This window comes from Pituophis catenifer, unplaced genomic scaffold (genome assembly GCF_029215685.1).
Source record: "Pituophis catenifer annectens isolate HBS135680 unplaced genomic scaffold, rPitCat1.0.hap2 SCAF_2, whole genome shotgun sequence".
NCBI lineage: Eukaryota > Metazoa > Chordata > Lepidosauria > Squamata > Colubridae > Pituophis > Pituophis catenifer.
This window is the reverse complement of record NW_027256882.1, coordinates 172,357,820-172,381,209: the sequence shown is the minus strand read 5'-3', so window position 1 is coordinate 172,381,209 and position 23,390 is coordinate 172,357,820. Positions and strand designations below refer to the sequence as shown.

Below are 23,390 nucleotides of genomic sequence, written 5' to 3'. Positions count from 1 at the left end.
CTCAGCATGCAAAGCAAGGGTTATTACATTAAGCTGCAATATTTTCAAAAAGGCACATGAGCAAATAATTTAACACAGGAGGCACAGAGCACACCCATGACAATTCATTCTCTGAAACAGGCAGGCCTTGTGCTGAATTCCAGTAGACTTCTACACCCAATTCAAAGTGCTATTAGCCACCTACAAAGCCCTATATGGTGTAGCTTGGTAGCACCACAGCCTTGCCAAAAATGAATCTAGCCATCTCATGAAAGGAAGATCAGGAAGATCTATTAAGAGTTCCACTCTTTATTTGAAGTCAGAAGAACATCTTCTGTGGCAGTGATCATATTTTGGAACTTCTAACCTACAGAGGCTCATAAAGCCCCATCCATGATATCATTCAGAAGAGCACTGAAGATAGTTTTATTTCACCAAGACTTCAACCCTAGTTAAATATTGCTGATCTCTATGTTAGGGGTAGGTTGATTTATAGTTGTTGTTGTTTTAAATTAACATATTGTAACCAGCCCTGTCTTTTAAGTTGAGCAGAATCTAAAAGCTATAAAATAAATAAAACTAAGATAATCTAATGGGTGAGATCATCCGTCACCATGGACTGAGGTATCACCAATATGCTGATGATACTCAGCTGTATGTCTTGGCCCATGGTGAGTTAAGTGATGCCGTGCCGTGTCCTTCCTCTCGCAGTGCCTGGACACTGTTAGGGGCTGGATGGGGAGCAACAGGTTGAAACTAAACCCTGGCAAGACCGAGTGGCTCTGGATTTGGGGTTTGTTGGCTCAGGGAGAATTGCCATATTTGGTCTTGGATGGGGTGGCACTACCCCAAACAGACCCTGTGCTTAATCTGGGGGTTTTCCTGGACTCACAACTCCTGCTCGAAGAATAGGTGGCAGTCGTGGCCAGGAGGGCCTTTGTGCAACTGAGGGTTGTGCACCAGTTACGCTCTTTCCTGGACCAACAATTCCTACTCACAGTCACTCATGCCCTAGTCACTTCCCGTCTTGACTATTGCAACACATTCTACATGGGGCTGTCCTTGAAGAGCATCCAGAAGCTCCAACTGGTGGAAAATGCAGCGGCCCTCATCGTTTTGTTCAGACCCCAGTGTTCACATGTATCACCTCTCCTGCGGGAGTTGCATTGGCTGCTGATTTGCTTCCGGGTGCAATTCAAGGGGCTGGTTGTCACCTTTAAAGCTTGGGACCAAATTATCTGAGGGACCATCTCTTGCCGGTCACATCTATCTGATCCATCAGAGCAGGGAGGCAGGGAATGTTGCGGGTCCCATCCCCGAGGGAGATACACCTGGTGGGACCCAGAAGAAAGGCCCTCTCTGTGGTGGCTCCCTCTCTCTGGAACATCATTTCCCCAGATTAGAATGGCCCCCACACTAATACTCTTCTGGAAAGCACTGTAGACCTGGTTCTGCAGTGGGCTTGGGGAACCCAGAGCAGGATGGAGCCCATTAAATGGCTCATGTGATCTGCTGTCGCCAGGGCCGGGGAGTGATTTTATTATATTATACTATATTAATTTATTTGATTCCTTTTATTAGTTTTATTGTTTTAAATGTGGTTTTATATTCTGTAAGCTGCCTTGAGTTGCCATGGGTGAATATGCGGCAATATAAATTCAATAAATAAATAAATAAATATTTAAAACAAATATCAGGTCTGCCATGCACTAGTCTATGTCACTCAAAGCTACCTATAGCTTGAAATTCTGCTAGTTACAATGTACAAGTACAAGATTTCTAGGAGAAGAAAGAGGAAGTATCCAAAAAAAGTCAAGTCCTACTGTATAGAGGAAACTAGCCTCCTTTATAGGAATGACAAGTTGATTTTTAATTGTTTCAGTTTCCTTTCCTGACTGTAAAATAAGAGACAAACGTTTGATGATTATGGAGAAGAAATCTATTTTCAAAGTACTCAGAGGATCTAATTAAAAAGTATCCATTCATTGTGATGCCATTGAACCAAATGGAAAAGAAAAGAACCAAACTTGACTAAATCGGGAAGACATGCTTTCAGAAAGTGATCCAGTTTACAATAGTTAAGGTTGCTTAGAGCCACCGTTCTACACCTACCATATATTGAGAATACATGACATACTGAGCAGCGCTTAACCAACCCAACAAGGAGCAATTTAGGGAAAGTACTAGAAATATAAGAAAAGGGAACAAATTAAATAAGGCGATTTGGAGAAGGCGCTTCAGCCAGGGGGGGGAAAATGCATAAAAGGCCAAGGAAAAATGGTACCTAATTCATCCTAAAGGGGAAAAAAAAGGCACAAAAGGCCAAGGAAAAATGGTACCTAATTCATCCTAAAGGGGAAAAAAAAGGCACAAAAGGCCAAGGAAAAATGGTACCTAATTCATGCTAAAGGGGAAAAAAAAGCCACAAAAGGCCAAGGAAAAATGGTACCTAATTCATGCTAAAGGGGAAAAAAAAGCCACAAAAGGCCAAGGAAAAATGGTACCTAATTCATCCTAAAGCAAAAAAAAAAAAAAAAAAGGCACAAAAGGCCAAGGAAAAATGGTACCTAATTCATCCTAATGTAAAACCTCATCCATGTTTGCCTCAGCGCAGTAACTGAAAGTGCATATGAAGTAAGTAGCCCAACCCTATACCATGTTTCCCCAAAAATAAGACACTTGTCTTATATTTTTTTGAACCCTGAAATAAGTGCTTGGCCTTTATTGCCATTTGGGCTTATTATCAGGGGATGTCTTATTTTGGGGGAAACCAAGTACTTTACTCGAGGAGTAAAAAAAAAAGAAAAGAAAAAATCTCATTGCATTCAGCAAAGGGAACTTTTGCTTTTTCCACAAGCGCGATGATCATAAATCCGTGGTTAAAGCAAAAAAAAAAAAAGAAAGAAAGAAAAGAAAAGAAAAGGCGCTTTTATGCTACTGCTGTACTTCCTCAGCCTTGGGGCGTGAAGGCGCATCTCGAAGACCACCTGAATACAACCTGCGGCAAGCCAGGAATGCGGCGCGTCTCTCGTGAGGTGGTGTGTGGGGGGGGGGAAATCCCCTCGGCTCCCAAGGTTTGGGGAGGGGGGACATCCTCAAGCCCCGAATCAAGGCTTCTCCGAGGCTGGGAGCAGGTGAAACCCGGTGGAAGCGAACGAAGCGGGGAAGGCTTCAAGGCTCGACACCCACCCACTCCGCCCTACCGACCCCAAAGCCCGAGCAACCTCTCCACCCGGGACGGACGCCCCGCTTTGCACTTACCACTTCTCTCCCGCTCCCAGAGGTCTCTTCCTCCCGGGCTGGCCCGGCCCCTCTCCCTCTACCTGCCGCCGCTGGGCCTCCAGCCCGGGCAGCCCCCTCTCCGCCATCGCCACCCACACACCTCCGCCGCCGCTCCTCCGCCAGCCCGGAAACGAGAAAGGGAGACACCTTATTTCCCTCTCCCGGCTCCTTCTTCATGGCCCCGCCCACCCGCTTCCGACCGGCCGGATAGGTGTGGCAAACGGGACGGAAGAGAGCGGACCCAGCACCATGTTGAATGTGGCCTACGGGCGAAGGCGTCACGACGTAAGCCGCGCTATCCGCCCTGCCTCTTATTGGTGGGCTGGTGGCGCGGGAAATTGAACGAGCGGGAGGGGGCGGGGCGGAACGGGAACGTCAGTGCTTTGATTGGATGAGCGCGTTTACGCCGGGCAGAAACAAGAGGCGACGAGATTCTTTCTCTTAATTACGGCATATTTAAAAAAAAAAAAAAAAAACATCGTAAAAAAAATGCAGGCGGTCTCTTCGTGCATTGATCCGCTTCCGGCACTGCTGACCTTCGTCCCGCGTCGGTGTCAGAATTCTTGAGACTGAAGTAACCAACACCAGGAAGATAGCATATGCGCGATGCTTACAGTTGCCATTTTTACTAAGGGAAAGTTGCTTACTTGGCTAACGCAGCCTTTCACGTTGCCCGGTCGAAATGAATTTTTGGCGCTGTCGTGTTTGAAGAACCGGGGGAAGAAGGCAGAGTCGAAATAGCAAGCTGCCTATCATCCTCAAATCGCTTTTTGAGAGATACTAAAATTCTCCAGCGGTTTTTGAAGTTAATTTCTAACCAGAGGATCTCATGATTATTTTAAGTTCCTATGCAGATTTGCATAATCTGAATTCGAGCGTGGTATTTTGTGTGGAGACAGCTATTTTGACTTCGAATAACAGCATAACTTGTACAGTAGCACCAGTTATTGAGAGTCCAGACTTAATATACTGCTCAAAAAAATAAAGGGAACACAAGCAGAAGACATCCGAGATCTGAATGAATGAAATAGCTTTATTAAATACTTTGTTCGTTACATACAGTAATTTTGTGTTCCCTTTAGTTGTTTGAGCAGTGTATAAACTACTGTATGTAAAGAACAAAGTATTTAATAAGGCTATTTCATTCATTCAGATCTCGGATGTCTTCTGCTTGTGTTCCCTTTATTTTTTTGAGCAGTGTACATTTTGGGAAGCCAATACTATAGAATGAGCAGAAGTAGACATTTCTGAAATGCAGCCAAGTACCCAATTTTATTCAAAAAATTGTGGGCAGGGCAAATTATGGCTTGGCACAATGCATGTAATTAAGTCTGTAGAAAATTAGCACCCATCCCTCTCCTAGAAGAATGAAATATTTTAGGAAATATTAAAAAGTCAGAGTATTATATTTCCCCTAAGAGAAATAGAAATCTTAAGGGAGACAGAAACTTAGACCCACAGTTCCCTGCCCCCAAGCAGATACTAAACTGAGGCCAACTTTTAGAAATGCAGATTTGGTAATCCATTCAAGAGAGGATATTTTGAACAAATGCAGAATTAGGTAGAATGGTAGGATCAGCCCTCACTCAAGATCCTAACCAGGAAAGCCATTAAGACACAATAGGAATGGTCCAACACCCTTTCAGAACACAAGCCTCTTCATCGCATCACCCAGCAGGCTTCAAACTCGAGTCAAACTGACCCCACATGGCCACGAGTGTCTGACTACAGCAACCAATAGAATACATGCACTTGCCACAGGAAGCTCAAGGGGAAGGGCCAAGAGAGGGTATAAATGGCACTTTCCACTCCATGTGTTCAGCTGCACCAGGACCTCAAACCCATGTGGTCATGTCCATCAATAAACCATCTTTCCAATCAGCCTCCATGTTTCCAGTGTCTTCTCCCCACTTGGAACTGAACCAGATGGATATTTCTTCCAACAAGTCCATGCAGTTCTTTCAGACTTTTCTTGCAATATATCTTGTCTATGTAGCAACCCTCTACATTACACCTTACTTTTATCTTTTGTCAGTTAAAGGTGATGCTAGAATAGTTGGCTGCTTTCGATTTTTTCAAACTACCCTTCCCATGCAACAGATAGTCCTGCAGGACAGCTTGAATATACACATCGCTTAAGAATGTGTATAGAGTTTAGAACTACGGATGAAACTTCAAAGCATACTTTCACTTTTATAGCACTTAATTTTGTGTAGATTTACTCATTGCAATGATGAAGCAAATTCTCTTGCGAAGAAAACAGGTTTACTAGTCTGCCCGTTCCAACATTATTACAAACTGTAAGTGCAATTTCAAAATTGTTATTTCTACTTCAGTGGGCCAAACATGGCAATCATTTCCTAAACTATTAGCAAATGAGGCCAGGATGAAGCATTTTAGCAGTAATCCTCACAAATGTTTCCCACAGACCAGCATGCCTACTCGTACCCTCCTTGGCACCCGCTAGCCTCGCTTTTTAGAAAATAAAAACACCTGCACAAATGCAAGGCAAAATAAACAGGGATTATAGGAATCACTGAAGTTGTGGGTAACTTTAAATCCATCCTACTTTTTAAGGGACTGATATGTTTGTGGCAGTCCTTTTTGTAAAATAAAGTAACAATTTTATTCAGCAGACCCATTTTCTCAAAATTCCAAAATGTTGGGTAACTAGGCCTTAGCATGTTGCATGACTATCTGCCATTAAGCCACGTTGGGTCACAGAAAACTATATTCACTTCAAAATGACTTATTTCCCCAGATGTCCCATGTCATGTATGAACAGAAATTATGTCTTCCACAAGGACAAGCTTCTTTCCAGTGGCTCTATTGAAGTACACTGATACGGTATTCTTCATGGAAGACTGTTATCTAATCTGGCGACAGTTTTTCCCACATCAACTGGCTGGCATTTCATGAAGGCAAAATCCTGATTTGGAGGATTCCCCAGAGGCCTCTCAATGGGTAAACTTGCTTATGACTCAGCATGTCATTTCCATGGTTTGCCGCTGAAGGTGCTTTACAGTGCCTACGGATATGAACTGAGTATCTGGAAATATCAGTAGCAGCAGAAAATACCTAAAAGGCAGTCAAAGGTATTCCTCTTCTACTGAAGAAAAAGATCCCTTAATCCCCACTCAAGATTAAATACAACACAGCATACACCGAAGATTGTTGGAGACTTTTAATCAGTTCCATACATTTGGATATGGTGCATTAATTAACCCCAAAGAAGGTGGATAGAGCATGAGGGGGGAGAGAAAAGATTGTTCATTTTGTTCCTTAGGGACTTTTCTTCTATAAATGGTAAACTTTGATCTTTGAAACAGAAAGTTCCTCCCCCAATTCAAGTTATGTACAACAATAGAGTTTCTTCTTCCATACTAGGAGAGCTGAAACTCCGTATCTACTCCACTGATGTGGAGGGAAGCAGGATTGAGGTGGGGGAGGCCCATGGAGATAGTCCATTCCATATGTTAATGATTATCCATTCCTGGGTTTCTGTTTCCTGCAAGAAGAGGTTGGTTGCTTGTCTCCAGTCTAGAAACAAATTATGAGGTTCTGCCCTTCCCCACCCTCCTCAAAAGCAACATCCAAATCCTCTGTACATTCATTATCCAACAGGACATCTTCAGTTTTCTTCTCACATAAAAGCTCCCATAATGGATTGTATTAAGAATACATCCATACTATAAGCAAATTGGTTTAGCCATCGTGGGTGGCATTTGTTCCTGCTGTCACTTCTGAGAATTCTGAATCCTCAGTTTAGGACCTAAACTGCTCTCAAATACTCAGCATCATTCTGAACTCACACTTCCCCAAATTCCTGAAAATTCAATAAAGTCATTTGTGTTTGGAGAATACCTCATGTATCACATCTCGGCTACATTTTTTCATATTCTAGAACCTCATTTCTTCTCTTTCAGCAAAGACTAAAAATGGGAATTCCATGAACTAAACCAAGATTAGATTCTGGATCCCTTCCGCAAAGGTAGCCCTGTATATCTTGGCCATATTTCTCTGTTAATTTATTCAACCACAGCGTAATATGAGTTCCTGCTAGTCCCATACAGATTCAATACTTATATCAGCTATGGTTTGTGGTCCTTCACTAGGGTTAAGAGATCTGTTCGGATTAACAATGGATAAAGAATGCAGCAAATCAGCCCTTAAAACTATGGTCTCAAGTGGGGTCCTGAATCCACAGTTTGTGTTACCTATGATTCAACACTGCATTGAGTAAACCTTAGTTAAGCTGTCTCCTGATCTCCCCAGTTTTTCTGATGACTCCTTATATCTTCTCTAAGAGCAGGATTTTAAATTGAGCAACCTCAGCTATAGACTCACTGTACCTCTACAATCAAGATTCTGACAGCAAACCAAGTCTCGTGCTGTATTGTATTGACAAATTATGTCTGCAAGAATGGAAGTAACAAAACATACATATTATGATTGTTGAGTTCCTGCTGGAAGTATGACCTCATTTCAGACCTACTAAGGACAGGTCAGTTTTGAGGCGGAGAAACTTTTTAAACCACTAGGTCCAGAGTGCTTCAGAGACATGTTCCAGGGAGGAAAGCGAGAACTCTGATCAGAAGGGACAAGAAGATGATCTAGAGATTTCAGAACTAGAGGTTTCTGATTCTAAGGTGCAATTGAAAGAGGAGACCAAAGAAAGGACCTGGGAGGCCATAGTCAAAAACCCAGTAGGCAGTAACTAAGGGAAGGATCATGCAAGCAGGTTAGTAGGCTAAAAAGGACTTGTGGATATTTACTAGACTGAAGGAAAGAGGCTGGTCCTTTCTGCTTAGTAGGATGCCTGTGTAAACACAACCTTCTTATCCCCTGAGCTGAGCATTGGTTACTTTCAACCTATACACAGAGACTCATGCTGGGCAAAGTAGTGTAGGCTAGATTTTTTTCCCCCAGATGTCTCCAGTACATGGACAGCAGCATCTGAATGCCAAGGCAAGAGGTCACCAGCACCACGAACTCCTTGCATCCCAGGACACAAGGTAGGCTACATCTCTGTCTTCTGTAGGCATTTTCAGAAATCCTTTTAAGTTGCCTGAGCGTTGTAACAGTAACTAGAACAGTTCGTTGTATGGCTCTCATCAAGGGAAGATCTTGGAACCTTATAAGCGCTTCATGCTGCATATAAAAATGGTTACATATGTACATATATATATATACACAGACATACGCACGCACGCACGCATACATATATATAGGCTGTGATCAAACAGCAAAAATTGGTACCACTTTGTCTAATACCCCTGGAGCACAAACTCTAGGAGATGGATCTCCCACCCACTTTAGTTCTGTGCACCAAAGTTTCTGTGCCCTGAGCTCAAAGGAACAGTCTTGGCCTGGGGAGCTGTGATACTGTTGGGCATTTCCCTCTTCCTGTAAATCAGCTCTCCTAGTTGTAGGAGAATTGGAAGCAGAGGGAGCCCAAACACTGAAAATACACAGGCAGGTCCCATGGAGACTTTGTTGTCTAAATACTGAAGGCTCTGGCATGCAGAGCTGAATCTCTAAAGACTGCAATACACAAGAGCAGAAGGAAAGGGCATCAGAGTCATCTGAGTAAAGACCAAAAAAATCCATCCAAAAAGCAGATAGTTTTGGAGGGATATTGGTTAAAGCAAAGGGGGGGGGGGCTAGTTCCTCCAGAAGAAGCACAGACAGGAGTTGATCAATCTTTGAAACCAGTGAAGACATAGCTGGGGAAAGGGCCCACTGCCTCTTAAGTATCTCTGATTCCCAATGGTAGAAGAGGTAACTGGAGTGGCTAACTGCAGAACAGGTGTTCTGTTCTGGTTTACTTTGGATTCAAAAACAGAATGGGAATTATGTAATCTACATAACTAAGGACAAAGAACCTACTACTGCAAATTGTTACAAAGATAACCACTGGGTGAAAATTGTAGGAACTGATGTGAAAATCTAAGCAGCACTGAGACAAGGCAAATGATTTGCATGAAGACCAAATAAAGGTTGGCATTTTATAGCCCTACATATGTTTTGGATGATTACTCCCATATTCTTAAACTGCTGACTGAGGATGAGGGGCGGTGTTGTCCAAAATTTTTGGAAAGTGCCAAGGTTTTCATACCAAAAAAAATACAGCATCGGAGAAAGATCTCGATGGGCCCATTCTAACATAGTTGTTTGGCTATAAGAAATGTTAAGACACGCTACAAATCATGATCACCTAGGAACTGTAGTATACATAAAAAACAAAGAACAGGGGTGAAAGAACAAGGCACAATCCACTGGGAATTGGATCCACCATCCTACACAAGGCCTACTAGAATATCTGATGCTTTGTGTCTGGACTAGAAGTCAGTGGACTGCGTCTGGAAAGGCAATGGAAGAAATGCAAACCCTGAGTACCAAGCAAGTAATATAAGAGCCGTAACAGATGAACAGGAGTTAAGCTACGATTGAGAGCACTAACCAAGCACAAGTCCAGGCGAGGCACCAGTCAAGACCCAAGGGATCAAAAAGGAGACTCCACTTTGGTGTGAGAAGGAGATGGAAGCAGCTCCAAAGCTGAGCAAAAAGGGGTTTGGAAAGAGGGCACTCTTGCAGCCAGAAAGTCCCAATAAGGAAGAAGACAGGAAAGGAAGGACCATCTTTCCAAAGACTTGGAGAATTCTCAGAGGACACCTAGTTGCCTGGTCCTCCCCTGGATTTCAAAATACAGGGTTAGGCCAAGAAAACACAGCCCCCACCACATCCAAAGAAAGTGATTATAGCTGGGAAGGAGGAGTCCACTCATTCATCCTAAATACTAACAACTTCCCCAATCCCATCAATTCCTAGATTACGGAGTGCAAAGGATGGAACTACTCTGGCCCCAGTGCTTCTCCTCCCTCCGCCTGGCCCACTACTGGGATGAGATAGGGAGGGGATTGGCTCCCTCATCGTTAATACTGTACACTCCCCATTACTGGAGAGGCTAGGGTGGGGGGGTGTCTCTCTTTCTCTCTGTATAGATATTTGTAAATATAATATTTATAATATTGCATTGAAAAAATAAAACTTAAAAAATAAAATGAAACACCATGTGTATGAGAGGGAGGGAGGGAGAGTCCGTCCCAGCGGCACAGAGAATTGGTGGCTGGCTTGTTGGTGCCAGGAGCAGTCATTTTCTCCTTGGTTCCAGGGCCCCCCACCCTTGCCCCAGCAAACTCCCAGCACAGGTTCTCATGCCACAGTTCAATACCAAGAAGCCACCAGTGGAGACAGTCCATGGGGTGGAGGTGTGGGGGGGGGGGAGAAACCTGGCTTCCTTCTACCCTTGCCAACCCAGAACTGTAGGCTTCAAAGCAGCAGGCTTGGTCGTCCATTCTGACCATTCACTGTAGGGAAACAGCAAAAGTGTTATAGATAGAATGCATTTTGCGTCTTCCCCCAACTTCTAGATCAGCGCTTTTCAAACTTGACAATTTTAAGATGTTTGGACTTCAACTCCCAGAATTCCCACACATCTTAAAGTTGCCAAGTTTGAAAAACACTGTTTTAGAGGATGTGATGCCATTAACATTCCCCCAGATTCCTTTTAATGTTTCCTTCCCAACCTGGTAGTGTCTCCCTGTCTCATTGTAATACCCAGCCTTGTCATAATGCTTTAGCAATCTGGAACTACATTTTTTTGTGTAATATGGATGCAAATTTCACATTCTCTCAGCAATCTGATGAAGCAGACACATTAGTAGGTCCAATATTTTTAGCCCCATTTTATGGATGGAAGAACTGTGGGCTAGAAAGTGCAGCTTGCCTAACACCACCTGATGAAAACATCGCCAAGTTGGGTTTTGCACAAGGGCATTTCAATCCAATTGTAACTCAGTCTCAGGATCATAAGGTTCGAATGCCACATGCTTTTTGCCTCCTGATTCCTTCCCCACCTCCTCCATAATTTTGCTCCACTTACCCTACTTCTGATCCCAAATTTCTTCAGATTTGAACTAATAGGGAAAATTATTTGAATTGGGGAGCTAAAAAGCTGACTGAGCTAAAAAGACTCAGATTTGAAACAGAGGTGCCAGGAAGACTCTAGTCAGGATGATTGAGAGAGGGGACAGTACCAACTCATGATGATGAGAACAGGAAGAAGAGTGAATGGAAGTGGGTGGGGCCAGTGGTGGGTTTCCATTTTTTTTACTACTGGTTCTGTGGGCTTGGCTTGGTGGGCGTGACAGTTTGGTGGGCGTGGCAGGGGAAGGATACTGTAAAATCTCCATTCCCTCCCCGCTCCAGAGGAAGGATACTGTAAAATCTCCATTCCCTCCCCAATCCAGGGGAAGGTTACTGCAAAATCCCCATTTCTTCCCGATCAGCTGGGACTCGGGAGGCAGAGAATAGATGGGGGTGGGGCCAGTCAGCGGTGGTATTGACTGGTTCTCTGAACTACTCAAAATTTCCACTACCGGTTCTCCAGAACTGGTCAGAACCTGCTGAAACCCACCTCTGGGTGGGGCACAGATACCTGGCCTGGTGGCTACAGTTCAGTATCCACTAACTGGAACATGGTTGCTACTTGTGAGAGATGTAATGTTAAGCAGGGAGATGGGAAAAGACTGCTTCTCCAAGAGAGCAGTTTTTGGAGATAGGAAGGGACTATCAAGGTGCCCTTTCAGTACCAAGAAATGTGGGCCACCCATTCAGGGGGAGGAACAGACTTTTATTCAAAACTGAGCGCTAACGAAAAAGCAGAGGGACTCCTGTTGACAGAATTGCTCGACAAGCACTTCTCACCTGATTCAGGCAGGGAAGCAGATCTCAGCCCAGTCTCTTTCTGTAACTGAATCTCCTTTAGTGCAAATATTGATGTTGCTACAGGAGAAGAAAAGTAAAGACACAAAGCAGTGTCAGTGAGGTGCAAGTCTAAGGAAAAGACTCTTCATACAATGTGCCAGAGAGTCAAATGGTAAACATCTAGATCAGGGGTGTCAAACTCAAGGCCCGTGGGGCCAGATGTGGCCTGCAGGGCCGGCCTGGAAATATCAAAGGACCAGCCTGCGGTGTCTCTGCCGGCCAAAATGGGCTGCGTGAGGGCCACATGCAGCCCCCATGCAGCCCATTTTTGGCCTCCATGGCTTCCAGCAGCACTCTGCCAGCCAAAAATAGGCCGTTTTTGACTGGCAGAGTGCTTCTAGAGGCCAAAAATGGGCCACACAGGGGCCTCCCAAGATATTCTTGCAGAACACCTTTTCAACATATCCCTAAAACAGCACAAAATGTTCAGGATCATTGATCTTGGGTTGAACATCTGATCAAGATCTTTATCACCTGGAAGCTGATAAATGATACAAACGATACTCTTGAGTAACCTTTATAAAAGATTACAAGGGAGAGGTTCCAAGAAATTTATTTTCCAACCATTTTGGAATTAAATGGCCACTCTTCGGACAGTACTTTCAACGAAGAAAATCTGCTCAGAACAGAAACATTGTATTTGGGAGAAGGGAAGCAAAGGCGTTTACAAACATGTAAACACACACACACACACACACACACACACACACACACACACAACTGGAAGCCAAGTTATCAATAGTTACATGCCTGCAGCTTTCTGGATATGGTAGAAAGAACAACTGAAAAAAAACCTATATCCAATTATTAACACCTTGAAGAACAAGTGAGTTGCACTGTCCTCAAAAATGTGGAGAATTCTGAAAAGTGGAATCAGAGTCATATTTAAGATTTAGGGCATTTTTATTGTTAAGGCACATAGGACCCTAACACTAAGATCACTTGGCAGTTATATTTCAAATTATTATTATTTACTATTAAACACTGGGGTATAAATTTAGAAATAAAAAGTTTAGTGGAGTATGAAGAATAAGTAATAAATGTTTGCCTGTAATACCTGGTAGAAGAGATAGGAAAATGGTTATAGTAAAGAACTGTGGAAAGAAAAAAGGGAAAAAGCACATCTTGAGCCTGTGTCAAATGTCCACCATGACCACATCAGTGGTGATATTCAGCCGATCATATCCGGTTCGGGCAAACCGGTAGCGGCAGCGGCAGGAGGCTCCGCCCACCCGCCCGGACGTAATCACATCCATTTTTGACGCTCTGTGTATGCACGGAAGATCCTGCACATGCACAGAGGTGGCACGTGCACTCACATTTGCAAACTGGTAGCAAAGTAATGAATACCACCCCTGGACCACCCCTACCCTGGCCACGCCCACCATGACTACACCCACCCCTGGCCACCCACCACCCGGCCCTCCAAGGTCAAACACAATCCTGATGCAGCCCTCAATGAAATTGAGTTTGACACCCCTGATCTAGATCTTCTGTCTTTTGTGATTCTGAATTGACAGGAAGTATGAAGATAGCTCTTATATGCTGAAGTAACTGATCAGATTTTCCCTCCAGCCTTTAGCAGTGTATTACACTAACCTACTAGATGAGTTGAGTAACAAAATAACTGCAAAAAGAGCATGGGTGCCCTTAAACTCTTAGCCCATCAATGAAAACATCCTCTCCAGTTAACCACTACATCGTAACAGATGGAACTGAGAAGTTAAAAGAAGTTAATGGAGATGTCATTCACAGCAAGAACTGGTCCTAGCATGCCAATGAATTCATGGTCCTTTTATCATCCACTTCATGTTTTCATCACATGCCCTTCTCTTAACCTTTTTCTCATTCACTCAACCACTACTTGACATCTCTGGCCTCCCTCCCTCCCTCCCTCCCTCCCTCTTCAGCCCAAACCTACTGTCTGGAAGTTTGAGGACCCGCTCTCCCAGACTGTGGAAGAACAGGTGACGCATGGCCTCATCTGCAGAGATCCGCTTCCTGCCCTCAAACTGCATTTGGGGAGAGAAAAAGAGAGAATAGAAAAGAGATCAATCTTAGTGATTTGACGATGGCTGTTAATTTCCCCCCAAAAGTGATCACATTGTTGGAATCACAGGTTAAATTGTGCCCAAATCTCCAAAAAGGAAATAGGGTTAAAAATTCCCCATAACATCAAAACACAACCATTCAGATACCTCTATCTCCTCTTCCCCAATGCTTAGGACAAGAGAAAACTCAGAACAAGCTGAAGTGCTGACCCAGAATGCAAGGAATGTACAAAGTATGTTATTTTAATTTATATCTCACCTTTATTATTTTTACAGATAACTCAAGGTGGTGAACATAATTCGACACACTTTCCTCTTCCTATTCACCCCGTGAGGTGAATTGAGCTGACAGAGTGGCCCAAGGTCACCCAGTCGGTTTTCATGACTAAGGCGGGACTTGAAATCAGTCTCCTACTTTTTAGCCTTAACAAGTAGACCAAACTGGGTGGAAAAGCCCAAGGATTTTAACTATCTTCAGTTACAAGGATACTGTGAATTGTAAAATATTTCTAATCAAGTCTCAACTACATACTGCACAATTTTTTTAAGCACACTTCCAGGCAGACTGCAAACAACCTACAGGGGCTGCATATGGCAGGCTGTCATCGAGGCCTAATGCAAAATATTTGAATTAGTGGATCAAAAGTTTCACCTATTTTGACCAAGAGACAAATGAATAAAACCCTGCCAACAATGACCTACAAAACAAGCAGAGCAGCTGAAACCCATAGCGTTCAAAAACTCTTCTACTTCTCCATCTACAGTCACATGCCATATTAGCACCCACAGGAATTAAGGTAAACAAAGCAGAATTATTTCTGCAGGAGCACCTGCTCTATGATGGATCCACTTGATGGATCCTTTTTAATGTATTCCACTTTGGAATTTGCTTTTGTTTGTGTGTACGCACATAAGTGCAGACATTCCCAAAGAATAGCTCTGCAACAGTCCTTGAAGATAAGCAGCTTTACTTGAAGTCACTTGAGGTCCTAATTGGTAGCCCATTTTGTCCAGTGCATTTATTCTTTGGGGACAACAAGACAATACTTTCTTTATATGATCTCTTATTTGTTAATGAGGTTGATTGTTGTTTGCTTGCCGTGGCAGGGAAGATTTTTCCACTGCTCAGGGATGGGAAAGGAATGTAAGGAGTTTAGGATTCCTAGAAGAAAAAGTCAGAGACCTCAAAACCTTAATTCTCCAATAAAAAATAAAATAAAAATAATAACTGCTCACCTGCAGCAGCTTTCCTAAAAGGTCAACCCCATCATTGTCCAGCCTGTACAATTAGGAGAGAAAAGAAAGGTCAGATTCATTCATTTCCCGAGGAGAACTGAGGCTTTGCTTCCTGGGACTGTTATTCTCTGACACTGGTGCTGCTATCCAATGTCTTTCCAACATCTGAAGATGTAAAATAGTTTATGTCCCTAAGTCAAGTATTCATTTGGAATTGCACCAAAAAGTCATCAATGTTTCTTCCACCCTTGGAAGCCAAGGCCCAAACAAAGATTTTGTTAATCCCCCTTTCTTCCCAATAAAGCACAAGATTTTAACCAAATGCTCATTGATGCATCCTGGCAACTCACACCCGTGTATTTGGGTCTTGCCTGGAATTCAGCAGAGAAGGTACCCCAGGCAAAACTCCTTGCCTGCGTCTCTGCTGAAAAAAAGAGCAACTGAGCAAGAAATATCTTCAGAACAAGATCCTGGGAGGACCTGACCCATGGGCTATCTTTACTCTTTCCACACTGAGAGAAGGAGAAAGCAAGAAAAGCTACCTATGTCTGCACAATGAGTCCATATGTCTCTTTTCTTCTTCTTAAAGAAGTCTCCATGCTTAATGGTTGAAAGGATTACATGAAATTGTCCAGTCCAAAATGTCCTATCCCAACTCTTCTGAGGACGCAGCCATCTTTCTCCTTCTCTTTTATGAGATGACTACAGCAGCTTGTCACCCACCTAAAGCTATCACATCTGAACTACAGGCTGATACTCACCTTGGGGCATGGTTGATCAGGGCCTCTGAACGGTATTTGGGGTAGTTATACGCTCGGAATTCTTCATTGGACAGGATTCCAGGCCATGTCTCTTCATTGGGTGTCCCTGGCAACAAAGAGAAGAAGCAGAGTTCTGAAAAGGAGTTTTTAAAAAAGGGATTTCCAATTTTCATATCACATGAAAGTAGCAAAAAGATGAGAAACAAGATCATTTCAGCAGCATAGCCAAGAGATGGGACTTTCCTTCTCCTGGACAGTCTTCATGCCAGCTGATAGGGATGATTTCTCTCCCCCCACCCTTTGTTCCAAGCTCCTTTTCTTCTTCTGAATTGTGTCTTTCAAATTCCAAGTGAGGTCAGAGACAATTTTTTTTAGTGACAAACAGGCTGATCTGGGAGTGTTTTTAAAAATGTGCTTTGCCTTTGATCATCTTATGGTGTTTTAATTGGTATCCCAGAAGAAACTCTTAACCTCTGTTATGAAATTATAGATCAACCTGTCTGATGGTCTTCCTTTCCTCTGCCTCCCATTTCTTCATTGATTTCTCAGCAATGCAACCTTGGCAGATATTTACCCAATATCCGAAAAATGAAATGCAGCTGCTCCTCAACTGTGGAGCCTGGGAAGAGTGGCCGCCCTGTGGACATCTCATAGAAAATGCAGCCCACACCCCTGTGGAGAAAGGCAGGCAGATTTCAATATCAGCACCGAGAAAATAGGAAGGACTGTAACTTTGTGCTATCAATTAGAGTTCCTAACTTTTACATCTTTTGTCTGTTGTGATGATTGAACAAAATCACTTGTAGACCGACAAAACATTTCTATGACCGGATTTTGCTGGTCAGCCAATGATTTTGACATTTGAAACTATCTTTTTAAAAATCTGTCTTAAAATATATAATAGTCTGCATAAAACGGGGGGAGGGGGGGGGGCTAAATCTATTTGTACACTCTGCTAAAAAAAGGAGCAATTAATGTTTCTAATGACCCATATGTGATGGCTCACAAGGTTAGAATAGTGGGATGACAAATCGGCAGTCCCATGTTCGAGACCAGTTGCTGCCATGAGAAGGGGTGAGCTCCTATCACACATTCCAGCTCCTGCCGACCCAGCAGTTTGAAAGCGGGCAACTCTAAGTAGATTAATGGATACCATTTTGGTGGGCAACTTCACAGGGGCATGAAAGGAACCCCCAACTGGGCATCCCCTGGGCAACGGTGATGTCACCAGCAAATCCTTTAGCCATGGAAAAAAATATGTGGAATTTTGAAAATATCCAAAAATATAGTTAGGATTTTAAACAGAGCACTGAATTCATTTCTACAAAGTCAAACCGTGTTCCTTGAGGAATGCAGTAGAGGCATTCTAGGAATGTATGCACTGCTCACCAGTAAAGACCATGTTGACAGAACCAGCAAGCCTCAAATTATTGTCCTCCTCAGAACATTGAATATTATCACCTATATATTACAATAAATATCAATTCAGGTGAACTTGTCTGCCAGGAAGAGCCTCTGCTTTATAAAAAACAGATGCTATGCTTCCTGAAAGCCCCACACTGCAGTTCAAAAACCACTAGAGGTAGCCCTCATCTAACGATGGTGATTGAGATGGGAATTTCTGTCACTAAGCAGTGTGGTCACAAAGAGCGCCATCATCTGAATGCACTGCTTAGCGACAGAAATTCTGGCACTTCTGCTTGCCATCGTTAAGCAAATTACTGCGAGTTGTTAGGTGAGGATAACACATTGGCTGCCATTTGCAACCACCTACTGACTTTTCCACTGTCAAAACAAGTCACAAATTCATGTGACCGTGGGACACTGCAATGTCATAACTGCGAGCTGAGCAACCAAGCACCCAGATCGCAAAGACACGGTGACAAACATAAAGACCAGTCTACCATTTGTTCATCATATTTTTGCAGTCACTGAATGAATGGTTGTTAAGCGAGGACCACTTATACTCTATTGAAGGAAGAGTTAACTGGAATTGGGGAGACCCAAACTGAAGTTAACTGCTTTAGGGAATCAGCAGCTGTGCATTTAGCACTTCACTCTAGCTTCAATCCTCTTTTTCTGTTCTACAACAATTTCCTTCCTGAACTCTAGGTGGTCTATAGTGTGTGTTTATTAATGAACAAGGCACAGAGCCTCAGTTCTGCATACAAGCCAGGAAGAACAAAGCCTGAACCTTTTCAAAGATGATGGAAAAAATGCAAAACATATTTTCTGAAAACTTATAATTAACTAAATTATTTTGTGCAGTTTTTAAAACTTAGGAATACTTTTTTGAACTTGAATTAAGTGCCCCACGGTGTGGCAAATGAATAAATTACCCTAGGGAACTATTTTAAAAAAAGACCATTCAGGGAGTCAGATATTAAAATCCGTACCACATGTCAATCTGGGTGGAATATTCTGTCGAGCCCAGCAGAATATCAGGCGGTCGGTACCAAAGTGTTACCACCTCGTTGGAGTAGGTCTTGGTAGGGATAGATTTTGCCCGGGCTAATCCTGTAAAACACAGAAATGTATTTGCAAATCCATTTTCACGGAGCAGAAAAAAGATTTGAGATGTTCTTCCTCTTCCTGCTCCTGTTTTAAAACTATGTTACAGCTGATAGAATTGTACCAGTGATATTTGATAATATATTGCCAAACACTGGAACTGTGATGGGAATGAAAAATCTGGTTCAATCCTCTCATATCACTCCTACCCTCGAGGCCATCAGTTACCAAGAATAAGAAGAGCATGTCGGCCCAAAGGTTGCTGGAATATAGATCAAAAAAGGATTTGACAATACTCACCAAAATCTGCTAGTTTGAGCTCCCCTCTCTCGTTAATAAGCAAATTCTGGGGCTTCAAGTCTCGATGCAGCACCTTCTGACGGTGACAGTAGGCTAGGCCACGTAGCAGCTGGAACAGAAACAACTAGAAGAGGGAACAAAGCCATCTAAGTGAATTTTTCTAGGCAAACACAATTTCCTACCATTCACAGAACAGCTCATACTGCACATCTTTTACATAGACATTTATATACAGTAATTGATCTGTACGTTGCTTTCTTTTCCTAATATACTTCCAGATCACACAGCAGTGCCACTGTTACATCTATAACCAACATCACATGAAAGGAAAATACAGGTAGTCCCCAGTTCTGTTCCCAAGATCTGCCCTTTAGTTGAATTTGCATGTAAATCAGAACCAATATTATTGTATTACTGTGTAACTAGTATTGTGTAATGAATTTGAAACATTGTGTATTTAACTTGAATTTTGCTACAATAGGCTCTGTACTTAACTATGAGTTATCCTTAAACTGAGGCATTCTTAACTTGGGGATTTAAATTTGATAATTTAAAAAAATTATCTTTACTGGGCATCACTGCTTGTGATCATTTGGGGAATATGAATCTCCAAAAGCACATTTAGTACATTTAATGTAGGAATGTCCAATGGACAGGAAGGCTATGCAGAGAGTGGTGAGGACAGCAGAAAAGATTATTGTAAATTCATTCTCTTCTATCCAGGACATGGCATATAAGCAATACTTGATCAGGATCCGCAGTATTTTCTGAGATGCTATACATCCTCTCCATGACTAGTTTTCTTTGTTACCTTCTCAGAGGAGGCTTTGCAGTATCCGAAGCAGAACAACGAGATTCTGTAATAACTTCATACCATATAGTATCAACCTTGTTAAATCTCAAGATTCTTTTTTCTGCTCTGTATTCTAAATGGTCTGTGGTTGGTGTGTGTGTGTGTGTGTGTGTGTGTGTGTGTGTGTGTGTGTAGTATATGTGTGTACACACACACACACTTTTGAGAGCGGGCATCAGAATTTCATTTTTTAATGTATGCTAGTGTGTTCACAGAAAAAGTGACAATAAAGGTTATCTTATCTTATCTTATCTTACAATACATTCAATTGTTCTCACATATCACATAGGATCCATGACGCATTTTTTTGGATTGTAATTGCCTGGACATACACCTACAAATATTTTAGGCCCTGAACATGTGGGACTTAGAAGCTCTGTTCCTTTAATACCATTAAAGAGAGACAGGAAAAATATCAAGATGGGATCGTGGAAACAGCTTGGGAAATCCTGGTACAGTACATCTTTTACTTTTCAGTAAAACATTAATAATATATATGGAACATTTGACTTAGTGTGATGGTCTTTTTTCTACAATGGAGGGAGATTATTCATAATTGCTTCTCCCATTCACTCCCATCAGACAGGAACAAATATTCTTTGATGTCCCTATATACAGAGAGAGCAATCTCCAAGCCTATCGGTGGAAATATCAAACAACATGAGAATTCCAAGTTTAGTAGGAAGACAGAACAAAAAGCCCTGATGTTCACAAGGAAATGGACATGGAAGAGTAGAATACCTTCTGCCAACTACATAAAAAAAAACTTTAATGATAGTCCAATGTTTATTTTTCCAAAGGGGAGAAGGATATCCACAGCTGGAATCTACCAAAACATTTCCAAAAGTGGCACAACGGAAGAGATGAATGATCATGTAGCTGTTTTACTAATGTCTAACAGGACAACCTTAGGGACAAGGGCTAAAGTACAGAAATGGCTGCAATCTTAGTAGAACAAGTTGTGGGCCTGACTAACACAGTAGCAGAGCAGCGCTTAAAGAACTATGCAACCGCTTAAAGAACTATGCAACCAAGATTCATCTGCAGAGAGTTGTGAACAATTACTCTGTCCCACAACAATGGCTGTTGAAATAAAACAATGTGAAACCCAAAATATAAATCTTGACAGTCTGCCACATCTAGCTCATGCTAGTCCTTTTTAACCTAGACAAAATAGAAGTTGGGAGGCACAACCTCTATGTATGCTGAAAACATACATTTATGCATAAATGAAGATCTTAGGCGTAGCTAAGGTCCTTAGGCATAAAGGATAACCTTAAGTAAGCATAAATGATGAAATAGTTCACAGCATGCACAAAATCATATGTGGTCCTACAAGTTCAGAAATATGACAGATTGAAATAACAACAATTTAATTATTCTGAACAGCGATAGAAAAAAATGGGAAGTATAAAGCAGGCTTGGCAGCCATTCAAAACTTAACGTCTTCCACAGCTGCTGCCTCTGTGGAGAATCAGAAGAAATAATTCAGCTTTCAGTTGGCGATATGAAGAGAGGTTTTCCCAAGCTTCATAGTGATTCTTACCTAAGATCAATTGGACAATCAAAGCAATCAGCCATCAGTAGAAAAGACTTTGGATGTACTTCACCAAAATAGAAATCAGATGCAACCACCGATATCATAATTTGGAGGTCTTCCTTACACTTACTACTTCATTCAGGACAGATATGCATGTAGGTTGTGGCGTTTCCACCAGGAGCATGTGGTAATGGTATAGAATAGGGCTGTCAAACTCCCAGCACGTGGGCTGGATGTGTCACATGCTGGCCACTCCCATGCCCGGTTTGGGCAAAGGGGGGGAAAGTCCCGATACATCACGTGATGCCGCCGTGACACCCCTGGTATAGAAGATGGCTGAAGCTAAGCAGAGCCAGATGAATGGCCTCGAACTCCAGGAAGTTAATAAGGAAGAAGCTATAGCCCTCAACTTTCCAGCACAAATAAAGACACTGATAGCTGATCTAGCTAGTTACTACTGTTGGAGGAGCACATAACCACAAAGTTTTTCCCTGCTGAAATCATGGAGATGTTCGCTTAAGAAAAGGCAGCCAGACAGTGACTCCATGACCTCACAACTATTTCCTTCAGAAATGGCAGAAATTCCAACAAGAATACACAAGAATGATCCTTCACCCATGCCTGCAATAATGACTTCCTAGAGATGAGCTAGAGTTAGCATATGTAAGAGCAATCTGACAAGGTTCTTTATCTTCCGTTCTTTGAAATACAGGCTGTAGTTAAATTTTTAATACTGTACTCAAGTGCAAAATGAGTAGGAAAAAGCTGTGTCTTTCTAGGTTGCCTCCTATCTCCAGACTGATCAGACACAAAGTCATTGTCTCACTCAGATGATGCTAAAACAGACCTCATGAAAAAATCATCTAGGTAAAGATAAACATGAATTCCCCAATCCCATGGAAACATCACCAATGTAAAGAGTGAATGTTTTAGAAACCAACGTCAAGCTAAAGGAGAAAATACCTTGAAAACAGTTCTCCAAACATTTTAACCAGAGGATCTGGTGGTGAGAGGGGTAGATCAAAATATGCAGACCGGCCTCCTGAAGATCCAGGGAAGCCAGAATGTTTCAGCCTATGAGACATTCCATGATGGAATCCAATGCCTCCATACAAAGCCTGCAGTATTCTATATGCCGATTCCCCCACTTCAAGTCTAGTGTTTTAAGAAAAACACTGTTGCGTTATCCTATTGGGATGAGGGAGGTTTTCTCCAGCATCATGCCTGAAACCAATGGATTATTGGAGCATCCACCGAAAGAATCTTTAAGGCTTCAAAACAGAGAAAGAGATAATGATATCTGGTCACTGTTGGTAATTTCTTTTGAGTGAAACTATTTGGTTTTCATGACCAGGTTGACCAGTTACTGAGAGGTCCTTAAAATTAGCCTCTTACTGACTTCCTTGGTCAAAAGTGAAGAATCCATGCAAGAAAAAAGGCTCTGAATAAGCTATTATTTTGTTGTTCTCTTCAGCCAAAGGTTCTCCAGTTTCCCTATTAAAGGAAAAGGATGGAACTGATTTACATAAGGCAGTAAGACATTCTACTATTTCCTCTCTGTCAAGTACCGGGGAAACCAGGAGATTCAGGCAGTTCAAATGAGTATAAAGATTTACTGCAAGCTTAAGTATTTTATTGTTGGCTGTTCACCGCCCTGAGTCCTTCGGGAGTAGGGCGGTATATAAATCAAATAAAAGTAAAAGTAAAGTAAAGTAAGTTCTCTACAACAATCTGAACTACTAATGGTCAAGGGAAATTACCAGGAGTTAAGAAAGGAATTGAAGGTGGACTGGACTTAGATCTCTTGTGGGCATGTAGGGACTCATGACTGACGACACATTTGACCCCCCTCCCCCAGACTCAGCCTGGTCATCTCCTACACTCTCAGTCTTCAGGGTGAGTCCCAGTTTGCAGTTTTGCCCAGATGCACTGGATTAAACAAAGAGGGAGAAGACACCCTTAGAAAGACGGGGTCACTTATGAAACAACTGTTTAAGACAGCAGCTCCTGCACACCAGGTTATTCATAAAAAGTGGAGGCAGCTAAGC

At 42.4% G+C, this 23,390-nt stretch overlaps 2 protein-coding genes across 4 annotated transcripts in view; both read right to left on the bottom strand.

Moving 5' to 3' along the window:
* USP11 (ubiquitin specific peptidase 11) overlaps positions 1-3,353 on the bottom strand; it is a 31,081-nt gene extending 27,728 nt beyond the window's left edge. Inside the window, exon 1 of the mRNA XM_070938050.1 lies at positions 3,241-3,353. Within this exon, the coding sequence (XP_070794151.1) occupies positions 3,241-3,347 (107 nt within the window). The 5' untranslated portion in view covers positions 3,348-3,353. The remainder of the gene's footprint in view (positions 1-3,240) is intronic.
* A 3,083-nt stretch (positions 3,354-6,436) lies between these two features.
* Positions 6,437-23,390, bottom strand: part of CDK16 (cyclin dependent kinase 16) — a 64,862-nt gene continuing 47,908 nt past the window's right edge. For 2 of the 3 annotated variants that reach the window (XM_070938047.1, XM_070938049.1), the window contains 7 exons: positions 18,950-19,073; positions 18,535-18,655; positions 16,713-16,810; positions 16,139-16,244; positions 15,378-15,420; positions 14,012-14,102; positions 11,936-12,108 (listed from right to left, as the gene is read on the bottom strand). In XM_070938047.1, coding sequence (XP_070794148.1) covers positions 11,957-12,108; positions 14,012-14,102; positions 15,378-15,420; positions 16,139-16,244; positions 16,713-16,810; positions 18,535-18,655; positions 18,950-19,073 — 735 coding nt within the window. In that variant the 3' untranslated portion in view covers positions 11,936-11,956. Of the gene's footprint in view, positions 6,770-10,495; positions 10,632-11,935; positions 12,109-14,011; positions 14,103-15,377; positions 15,421-16,138; positions 16,245-16,712; positions 16,811-18,534; positions 18,656-18,949; positions 19,074-23,390 lie in introns of those variants that run through there. The other variant, XM_070938048.1, reaches the window with a different exon arrangement.